At 41.2% G+C, this 10,607-nt stretch overlaps 1 protein-coding gene across 1 annotated transcript; it reads left to right on the forward strand.

Annotated features, from left to right (window-relative positions):
- The first annotated feature begins 4,578 nt into the window (after positions 1 to 4,578).
- Positions 4,579 to 7,973, forward strand: LOC139395384 (zinc finger protein ZFP2-like). The gene is made up of 3 exons (XM_071142960.1): positions 4,579 to 4,683; positions 5,214 to 5,975; positions 6,371 to 7,973. Exons 2-3 carry the CDS (start codon positions 5,472 to 5,474, stop codon positions 7,631 to 7,633), a joined length of 1,767 nt encoding a protein of 588 aa, XP_070999061.1. The 5' UTR covers positions 4,579 to 4,683; positions 5,214 to 5,471; the 3' UTR covers positions 7,634 to 7,973.
- The last annotated feature ends 2,634 nt before the right edge of the window (positions 7,974 to 10,607 follow it).

Genomic DNA, 10,607 nt, shown 5'->3' on the forward strand with positions numbered 1-10,607 from the left:
ACCAATTTACACATTTATTTATTACAAGATTTAGTTGACGTTTAGGATTTAGTGAATGATTTGTCCCAAATAAAATGATTTTAGTTTTTGAAATATTTAGGACTAACTTTTTCCTTACCATCCATTCTGAAATTAACTGCAGCTCTTTGTTAAAACCTCTTACTTCTGCCCCCTCCTTTTTCGAACATTCCGTTAAAAATCGCGCAACTTTTCAGCGTCCTGCTACTCATGCCAGGAATATAGTATATGCATATGATTAGTATGTGTGGATAGAAAACACTCTGAAGTTTCTAAAACTGGTTAAATCACGGCTGTGACTATAACAGATCGTGTGTTTCATTGAAAAACGCAAGAAAAACTGCTCTCTGAAAGCTAAAAATAATTTCCATAAGTCACTTCCATGGGTTGTTAAAAGGGGACAAAATGTAATATCGACCTGCATGCAATTCATACAAATTCCACACGATGTCGCCATTGTCGTCATTTTCAATTGAATTTTTTGTTGGAAAATCCAACTATCTGGCTTCCGTTTCTTCCAGTCTCCACCAGGATGCTGTAAATGTGGACATTGGCAGCCATTGATTTGCAGACGAGGAGCTATTGAATATACATCGCCCTGTAATCATTTTGATAGATTATAAACGTTTACTAATACCTAAAGTTGGATTACAAAAGGATTTCGAAGTGTTTTGTGAAAGTTTATCGTCGACTTTTTTAATTTAAAAAAATGACGCAGCGTTTAAAAACGATGTTTTTTTCTGAATGACACAGCTTCCATAGAAAGCTATTTTGGGTATATATGGACCGATTTAAACGAAAAAAAGACCCAATAGTGATGTTTATGGGGCATATAGGAATGCCAAGAAAGAAGCTCGTCAAAGGTAATGAATGTTTTATATTTTATTTCTGCGTTTTGTGCTGCGTCGGATAAGCAGAGTCTTTGTTTACGTCGCATTCAGGCATTTTGAGGTGTTGCATGCTATCAGATAATAGCTTCTCATGCTTTCGCCGAAAAACATTTTAAAAATCTGACTTGTTGGCTAGGTTCACAACGAGTGTAGCTTTAATTCAATACCCTGCTTGTGAATTTTGATCAAGGTTTGAGTTTTAACGAGTACATTTAGCATTTAGCGTAGCGCATTTGCATTTCCAGGTGCCTACTTGAGACATATGCGTCTCAAGTAGAATCAAGAAGTTAAGTGTTGCGGTCATTTCAGTCGCTGTAGTAGATTACATGTATAGTGTTGAGTCATCCTCATACATAGCTTTAATCCAAGCCAATGGCATGTCATTAGTAAAGGTTGAAAAAGTAAGGGGCCTAGACAGCTGCCAGGGGGAATTCAAATCAAATCAAATCAAATCAAATTTTATTTGTCACATACACATGGTTAGCAGATGTTAATGCGAGTGTAGCGAAATGCTTGTGCTTCTAGTTCCGACAATGCAGTAATAACCAACAAGTAATCTAACTAACAATTCCAAAACTACTGTCTTGTACACAGTGTGAGGGGATAAAGAATATGTACATAAGGATATATGAATGAGTGATGGTACAGAGCAGCATAGGCAGATACAGTAGATGGTATCGAGTACAGTATATACATATGAGATGAGTATGTAAACAAAGTGGCATAGTTAAAGTGGCTAGTGATACATGTATTACATAAGGATACAGTCGATGATATAGAGTACAGTATATACGTATGCATATGAGATGAATAATGTAGGGTAAGTAACATTATATAAGGTAGCATTGTTTAAAGTGGCTAGTGATATATTTACATAATTTCCCATCAATTCCCATTATTAAAGTGGCTGGAGTTGAGTCAGTGTCAGTGTGTTGGCAGCAGCCACTCAATGTTAGTGGTGGCTGTTTAACAGTCTGATAGCCTTGAGATAGAAGCTGTTTTTCAGTCTCTCGGTCCCAGCTTTGATGCACCTGTACTGACCTCGCCTTCTGGATGATAGCGGGGTGAACAGGCAGTGGCTCGGGTGGTTGATGTCCTTGATGATCTTTATGGCCTTCCTGTGACATCGGGTGGTGTAGGTGTCCTGGAGGGCAGGTAGTTTGCCCCCGGTGATGCGTTGTGCAGACCTCACTACCCTCTGGAGAGCCTTACGGTTGAGGGCGGAGCAGTTGCCATACCAGGCGGTGATACAGCCCGCCAGGATGCTCTCGATTGTGCATCTGTAGAAGTTTGTGAGTGCTTTTGGTGACAAGCCGAATTTCTTCAGCCTCCTGAGGTTGAAGAGGCGCTGCTGCGCCTTCTTCACAATGCTGTCTGTGTGAGTGGACCAATTCAGTTTGTCTGTCATGTGTATGCCGAGGAACTTAAAACTTGCTACCCTCTCCACTACTGTTCCATCGATGTGGATAGGGGGGTATTCCTGATTCCACCTGGATTATGTTGGATAGGCTTCCATTAAAGAACACCCTCTGTGTTCTGTTAGACAGGAATCTAATAATCGCAGAGGTCTAAGGCACTGCATCTCAGTGCAAGAGGTGTCACTACAGTCCCTGGTTCGAATCCAGGCTGTATCACATCCGGCCATGATTGGGAGTCCCATAAGGCGGCGCCCAGGTTTGGCCGGGGTAGACCGTCATTGTAAATAAGAATTTGTTCTTATTCCTTAACACAACATTGGAATCACTACACAACTTATTGTATGACCTCTTATACACTATATTAGGCCCAGCCTGACCTCTTATACACTATATTAGGCCCAGCCTGACCTCTTATACACTATATTAGGCCCAGTCTGACCTCTTATACACTATATTAGGCCCAGCCTGACCTCTTAAACACTATATTAGGCCCAGCCTGACCTCTTATACACTATATTAGGCCCAGCCTGACCTCTTATACACTATATCAGGCCCAGCCTGACCTCTTATACACTATATCAGGCCCAGCCTGACCTCTTATACACTATATTAGGCCCAGCCTGACCTCTTATACACTATATTAGGCCCAGCCTGACCTCTTAAACACTATATTAGGCCCAGCCTGACCTCTTATACACTATATTAGGCCCAGCCTGACCTCTTATACACTATATTAGGCCCCGCCTGACCTCTTAAACACTATATCAGGCCCAGCCTGACCTCTTAAACACTATATTAGGCCCAGCCTGACCTCTTAAACACTATATTAGGCCCCGCCTTTGGAACTTTGGTTTTCCTACATATGGCTACTGTATTTTGATCACTACATCCGGTGGATTTGTGTAGAGGGTAAATTATTATGTTTTGGTCTTCAAAGTATCACAACCTATTTCTGCATATTGATTATGAATTTGGACATTGAAAACTGGTGTTTTGACACTGTGTTGTAAATCCAAAAAATATGACAACAGGAAGCGGCAACAGTATAATTAAAGTTATGTTCTATGAATATAAATGGTACATTTGACAGTTTATCGATCGCTTTGGCTCATTTTTTTTTAAACAGTCTTAACATTTTCTAAACTCTAAATGAAATTGTCACAACTCTGTAAAATGTAGTAACTCCCCCTAAAAACATTTAATTCATGCTTCAAAATCTAGTTATTTTTCAGTAAATTGGCCAATGCCACCAAAATGAAACAAAATGTTTAGATGTTTTATTCACCATGGCAGTCAACCCTGGACATGTTATATATACACATTTCAGTTTTGTTCTACTTCTTTGTTGAGACTGACTGCTTACGGTACTATACCAGAATGTCAGTTCCCTCTAGCTGAATGCTGTGGTGTATCACACGGAGCTTTTTAGATACCGATTTCAACAGTAGGTCAAAGTTTGCTGGGAAGAGTCAATATTGTAGTACACAGAAAAAAAAGGAAATGCACATTTGTATGTTTGCAGTAAATATATTTTTGTAGCAATGTGTTTACATGTAAATTTGCCACAAAGTGACATCCATGCAAAAAAAATAAAAGAAATAAAACAAGCAACAATGAAAACCTGAGGTAGTAATGTAAAAAACTGTACCTCCTCACAGTGTGTCACGTTACAAGTTCCCCTCTTCTTGGTGGACATCCTGTCGCTCTTGTTGGTCTGGACAGAGATTTTTGTCAACATCACGTCATATCTTGGCTAATCATAGAATCCAGTCAATTCCACGTCGGTTCAATGTAATTTCATTAAATATAACATGGAAACAACGTTGTTCAACCAGTGATTGAAATAAGCTAGCAAGCTTACCTCAATTACCTCGTTAGACTCTTGTATTGCCCTTGATCATGATTTTCAGTTCCATTACACTACACAGAAGAGAAATTGGACGAAGGCGTCTTCTGAATGTTATTGTTAATTAAGAGCCACAATGCTCGGTCTGAACATTAACAAGCATCGCTTGCGATTAGGGTTTGGAAACAGTAGGACCTTATCTTTCATATCTGCAATTATTTATTTTTTTAAGTCAATTGATACACACCTTAACATTTTTATTGTTGAAAATATATTTTCAGATTTTGGTTTGCGCAAATGTGTAAGCTAGTTCTAACCCTTTCGCTCGAACCTCTCATCCTTTCGCGACTGCTCTCCTCTCATGTCCTTTCCCAGCCGCCGTACTTTCTGCTGGCCCCGCCCCTTTGTTGCTTCTTCTCGAAAGCGTACAGGCCGCTCTTTGAAAAGCTAGTTAGATAGCTAACTAGAAGACTATTGAACCCTTCGAAAGGGAAACATAAAACTTGAGCTGGTGAGTAAAGCATTAGATATCTACCAATGGTCATAACGGGTCGCCCAGACGTCGTTATTAGTCGTTAGGTTTGCATAACCACTAGCTAGCTATCTGCTCTTCAGACCAGCTGCTGTTTAGCTTGGTAGCTAGCTAGCTAATAGCTCCTACTAACCCATTTGAAGCTGTGCTCAAACTCAGTCGATACACAAATACAATTATTGTTTTCTGACTGGTAACTACATGCAGATCGATTTTAGCTGTATAGAATAACTATGTTAGTTAGCTTGTTAGCTATGTTAGTTAGCTTGTTAGCTAGCGGAATTATGCTTCCAGGTTGGATCCTTCAAAATAAAAGCCGTCATAGGAATATTTTAATTAATTAATGGTCACCTGATATTGTTCTATTTAGTAAAAACAAAATATTTAAAATGATTGATAGAAAATGTATCGATTTGACACACTTGACAGCAATTGAATCTGACTATACATGTAGATATTGGGTGGTACAGAGTGTTTTTGTATTACACCACATCCTCCTATCTACACAGGTGACCTCACAAGGAATTCCCCTCCTGCTCTGGTGGGAGGAAGAAGATCCAGTGTCATGACAACTCAGAACCTGGAATAACTTGTCTTGGTCGGAGACTCACAAAAGCAGCACTTCCTGAAACTCCCAGTGTGGGAGGAGAGATCTAGGAGACCTTTGAATCCATATGAAAGGAAAGACACCTCACCCTACTTTTTTTTTGACCAAGACACATTGTAACTCATCAGAATAGGATCATTTGAGAATCTTCTGGGACAAAATGGATCGAGAGAAGGGAATGTTGATGGATGAAATCGAAAAGGGTTTATGGAATTTAACCGAGGACAATCTGCGTTACCTTTGTGAACGTCATGGACACGGTGGGAAAGATGGCTTCGAAGTTAAAGCAATGGATCACCGCTCGTTGCGGCGTAAAATCCTGGAGGAAATGTGGGACAATACTGACTCAATGAAATCAGAGGAGCAGGGAATATCTTGGTTAGTCCGACTGAAAGAGGACATCAGGAGGATACAGGAGGAGGGTAGCAGTGCTGATGATGATGATGATGATGCTGTAGACTGTGACGAAGAATGGAACGGAGAGGGCGGGGTTCAGTTACCTAGCAATGGGTTGGAGGTGGAGCCCATGAGTTCCAGCCAATCTGATGATGATGTAGACTGTGATGAAGAAAGGGACGAGGAGGTCAGGGATTGGATGGCTAGCGATGGGCTGGAGGTGGAGTTGTCTCCAGAGAGGCACACACCAGAGCAGAGAGTGAGAGAGGTGAGTACTTGATTTCCCAGTCTGACATTTTGTTTCGCAGGTCTTTCCTTGATTCCTCGACCTCCCTTTTATAAAAAAGATCTGATGTTCCTCCTCTTGGTCTTTCTCCACATCTGGGGTGTAATCATTATTCCAAACAGTTGTAAAAAGTTTTACAACGTAGGAAAAAAAGTGTTTTATATAAGACAAAGTCAGGTAGGTCCCTCCCCGTTTTCATTCCGTTGACTTCTGTTTGTGTTCTTGTGAATACACCCCTGATGTTCCTCCTCTTGGCCTTTTCTCATGCAATGGATTTTGAGAAGTAGTTTGAATAATTGAGGAGGAATTGAGGAGAGACTTGGCGGGTAGGGGATGGTGTCCCAACCTGTTTCATTTGGTATTTTTACCGTTTCCAGGACAAGCCCCCCCGGCCCCCCGCCACCCTCTCGAAGTCCCCGGGTCGTGCGTCCCGCGGTAGCGCCCTACTGCGCTGTCTGAAGAAGAGGGTGTCTGTGCAGCTAGACGACAGCAAGACAACTCGCACAGGAGAGAAATCTCACAGCCCGTCTAGCGCTAAACGATGCAAGAAAACTCTCCCAGGAGACAGGCCTAGCTCCCATATCTGTGATCACTGTGGGAAGAATTTAGGAAGTCAAAAAAGCCTGAAAAGCCACATGCGCGTTCATACCGAAGACAAACCTCATGAGTGCTCTGAGTGTGGGGAGACGTTCCGTCTGTTAAGAAGCCTTAAAAAACATCAGAAACTTCACACTGGTGAGGTCAGAGGGACGAAGAAAGTCAAAGTCCCTCATCCGTGTCCTCACTGCGGGACGATGCTAGCTTCGAAGAAAGAATTAAAGGATCATCTGAGAATCCGCCACACTGAGAAAACTCAGCTCTGCTCTGAATGTGGCAAGAGATTCTCTAGCACCTACGCCCTGAGGAAACACCAGAGACTACACACTGGGGAGCAGCTCCACCTCTGCCCTGACTGTGGGAAGACCTTCTATACTCAGGCACACTTGATATCTCACCAGAGGGTCCATGCTGAACACAGGGAAAGGCCGCATGTGTGTCCCGTCTGTGGGAGGGGCTTTACAGCAGCTTCGTCCTTGAAGTCACATCAGAGTATTCACACCGGAGAGAAACCTTACCTCTGCGCTGAATGCGGGAAGAGTTTCAGAACATTAGGACACTTCACAACACACCAGAAGCAGCATGTCGAAGCAAAGCCATCTTTCCCTTGCCCTGTTTGCAATCAGTGTCTCTCAACAAAGCGCAACCTGATATTTCACCAGAGAATGCACACGGGAGAGAAGCCTTACCACTGCTCTCAGTGTGACCGGCGCTTTGTTAATGAGCAGAAATTGAAAAGTCATCAGCGTGTACACACTGGAGAGAAGCCCTACCTTTGCTCCCAGTGTGGGAAAAGTTTCGCTCTTTCACAAAATCTTAAAAAGCATCTCAGGGTGCATTCAGGTGAGAGACGTTACAGATGTACATATTGTGTAAAGAGTTTCATTTCTTCATCTGGTCTGAAATCACACCTGCAAACGCACACTGGAGTGAAACCCTGCCACTGCCCTGAATGTGGGAAAGGTTTCTCAGAGAAGAGAGCTCTGAAGAATCACATGCTCACACACGGGAGAGAAACCGCTCCAACGTTCCAATGTCTGTGAGAATGAAACTCAGCACCCGGAGATCACACGCTGGGGTTGAAGAGCATAAATAACTGCCATTAGAATGAGTCGCTCTGGATAAGAGCGTCTGCTAAATTACTTAAACGTTTTAAAATAAAACATAGATATTGTACACCGCTGCCTTCCCGACTCCCACGTGATAGTTCATTTCTGTCTTATTTTCTCTGAAAAGACTTAACAAAGAAACGACCATTAACTAGTTGTTTTGTGTCTGGGTGTTCTGTTTATGAATTGTCTGCTTGCTTTGAACTGTTCTATCTAGCCTGAATCCAGAACCTGTTTTGTGCTAATATGTGTGTGTATATATAAATGTATATATGACTCCCATGTATTTAGCAGTGTATGGTGCAGTACCAATGTGGACACAAAAAGGACACCACTTGCCTGTTTGTTTTTTTTAATGTTGTGAGTTTGCTTCAGTTGTCTTCTACTATGGTTGGCTCGCGCTATGGCCGTTTTTAGAAGAAGTCTGCCAAGACAACTGTACACATCTGAACCAAGCAACTAGATAAATACATTATGACATCTTATTCCCCGAGGTAACGAACACGCCTGCACTGATCTGCCTCGTATCTTTTGCATAGAGTTGATCAAAAGGACTCCGCCTACAATGGGCTGTTATAATGTTCAAAAATAATACTGAAGTGAAGTGAATTTATTTGTCAAAACAGGCACAAGTCAGGGGTAGGCCGCCATTGTAAATAAGAATTTGTTTGTTAACTGACTTGCCTAGTTAAATAAAATATATAAATATATTTTTGGATGTCATCCAAATAAAATATTTATATATTTTATTTAACTAGGCAAGTCGTGGTGCTCCCTGTGCACATTGAGTGCGAGTGTGCATGTGAGTTGGCCCCCGTGAAAAGGATGCAACCCGGAGATATACAGTGCGACAGGTAACCTAGCGGTTAAGAGCGGTTAACCGAAAGGTTCACTGGTTCGAATCCCTGAGAGTAAATAGGTGAAAAATCTGCCCTTGAGCAAGGCACTTAACTCTAATGGCTCTGGATAAGAGCGTCTGCTAAATGTTTTATATAGACCGTCCACAAGTCAGCGTTTTGCGAACAGTTTTCCATTTGGGATGCGGTCTCCAGTTAATTTATAGGCCGAGGCTACGAATATAAAGTGTTCTCCTCCGTCCCTCTCCTTTTAGAAACATTTTTTTCTCAAAACTAAGGATACAAATCATGTTTTGTGTTATTTTACACACACACACACACACTCAAGTTTCTCTCTTTCATCGATGCTTTACTCCCCCTCTTCTGAACCCTCGACAAATGTGATCGACATGGGGCTGTAGCCTCATATTTCTGAACGGCTGGAATATATCAACTCTGTGGCGATTTGAAAGAATATTCCCAAAATATATATATGTGAAGGCTTTACTGTCTGTTGTGACGGATATTGCCTTGAATAAGACGCAGTTTACACTGCGTCAGCCAGAGTTACCGAACACTAAATGCTTCCTCCATTAGCTAGCTACTGGCAACATTATGTTATCGCAATAAATGAGTTTGTATTATTATTATTATTATTAATAATAATAATATCCATTAATTACATGGCAGTTTAGAAGAAGTCTGAAGAAGCAACTAGCCACATGTGTTTATATATTTATTTAAAGGTCTAGGCTCCAATTCTTCTGAATGAGTGTATCTCTATCCGCTTCTTGTAATGTGTCATTGCATAAGAACTAATGAATGATATTTTTAACAGACCCACGTTATGTTCCCCAGGCGCCGAAGACGTCGATTTAAAGCAGCCTCCCCAGCTCCCCTCTGATTCAGAGGAGTTGTTAAATGCATTTCAGTTGAAGGTATTTAGTTGTACAACTGTCTAGGTATCCCCCTTTCCCCTGGACTCCCAGGAGTCATCTTTTAATTCTACATCAATACATGCACAATTCATAATGTAGATTATAGTGTTCATAGTGTACTCTGTCGTTTTTATCTTACTGTTCATAGTGTAGTTTTTAGCTTACACTGTCCATAGTGTGCATACTGTATGTGAATTGTGTATATCTTGTCCGTATATTCTGTTTGTCTGTCTGTCTGTAGCCTAGATTCTGTTTATTGTGTCAGCACCATATCACCGAGTCAAATTTCTGTACATGCAAATGTGTTTGGCGAATAAAGGTGATTCTCCGTTCCATCTGTTGATTGGAGGAGGAAGTTACAGATGTTGACATGTCTCACACAGTTGTTCATCTAATGTTTCATTTTGATATGTTTTTTTTTTTTATGTTTAAAAATTAAACGTGTTTTTCCAAATAATAAGTCATGTTTGTTCCTGCTTGGCCCCAGTGGTGAGACTGGTTTGGATGCTGATTTGAAGTTGAGCTCATTTTTCGGTCTTGTATCTATCTTTCTTAATCCAGTGTTTCCCAACCAAACTCGGTCCATTTTGGTTTTTGCCCCCTCCAGTACTTCACAGCTGATTCCAATAATCAACGAATCATCAAGATTTTACCATTTGAATCCGCTGTGTAGTGTTAGGGCAAAAACCAAAACGTGGCAACCCTTGGGGTCCCGAGGACCGAGTTTGGGAAACGCTGACTTAATCCCGCGGAAACTAAAGCTGTTTGAAGTGGATAGAAAATGGGATGCATTCATTAGTTGCAGGTCATAGTAAACAGTTTTGCAACATAAAATGTTATGCAATGAAAACTAGTTTCGTTTGGACAAATCCCGAGTAAATACACCCAATGGATTAATGTATAGATAATTTCATAAAACTACTTCGTTTGCTTTCATCACCCCATTTAGTAAGTTACTCAATCATAAACAATAACACTAGTGAAAATCACCAGTAAACTCACTGAACACTCTTTCTCTCTGTGCTGTGTAGAATTGCTTGCTGTTTGGGATTTTAGGCTGGGTTTCTATACAGCACTTTGAGATATCAGCTGGTGTAAGAAGGGCTAGAAACATACATTTGATTTGACATAGGC

Source organism: Oncorhynchus clarkii, unplaced genomic scaffold, assembly GCF_045791955.1.
Source record: "Oncorhynchus clarkii lewisi isolate Uvic-CL-2024 unplaced genomic scaffold, UVic_Ocla_1.0 unplaced_contig_9334_pilon_pilon, whole genome shotgun sequence".
Classification (NCBI taxonomy): domain Eukaryota; kingdom Metazoa; phylum Chordata; class Actinopteri; order Salmoniformes; family Salmonidae; genus Oncorhynchus; species Oncorhynchus clarkii.

What these genes read in the sequence shown, in the direction of transcription:
- LOC139395384 (XM_071142960.1), top strand. Translation starts at nt 5,472, where the DNA reads ATGGATCGAGAGAAGGGAATGTTGATGGATGAAATCGAAAAGGGTTTA. An exon ending in CAGAGCAGAGAGTGAGAGAG is followed by an intron (nt 5,976 to 6,370) that starts GTGAGTACTTGA and finishes TACCGTTTCCAG; the next exon opens with GACAAGCCCCCCCGGCCCCC.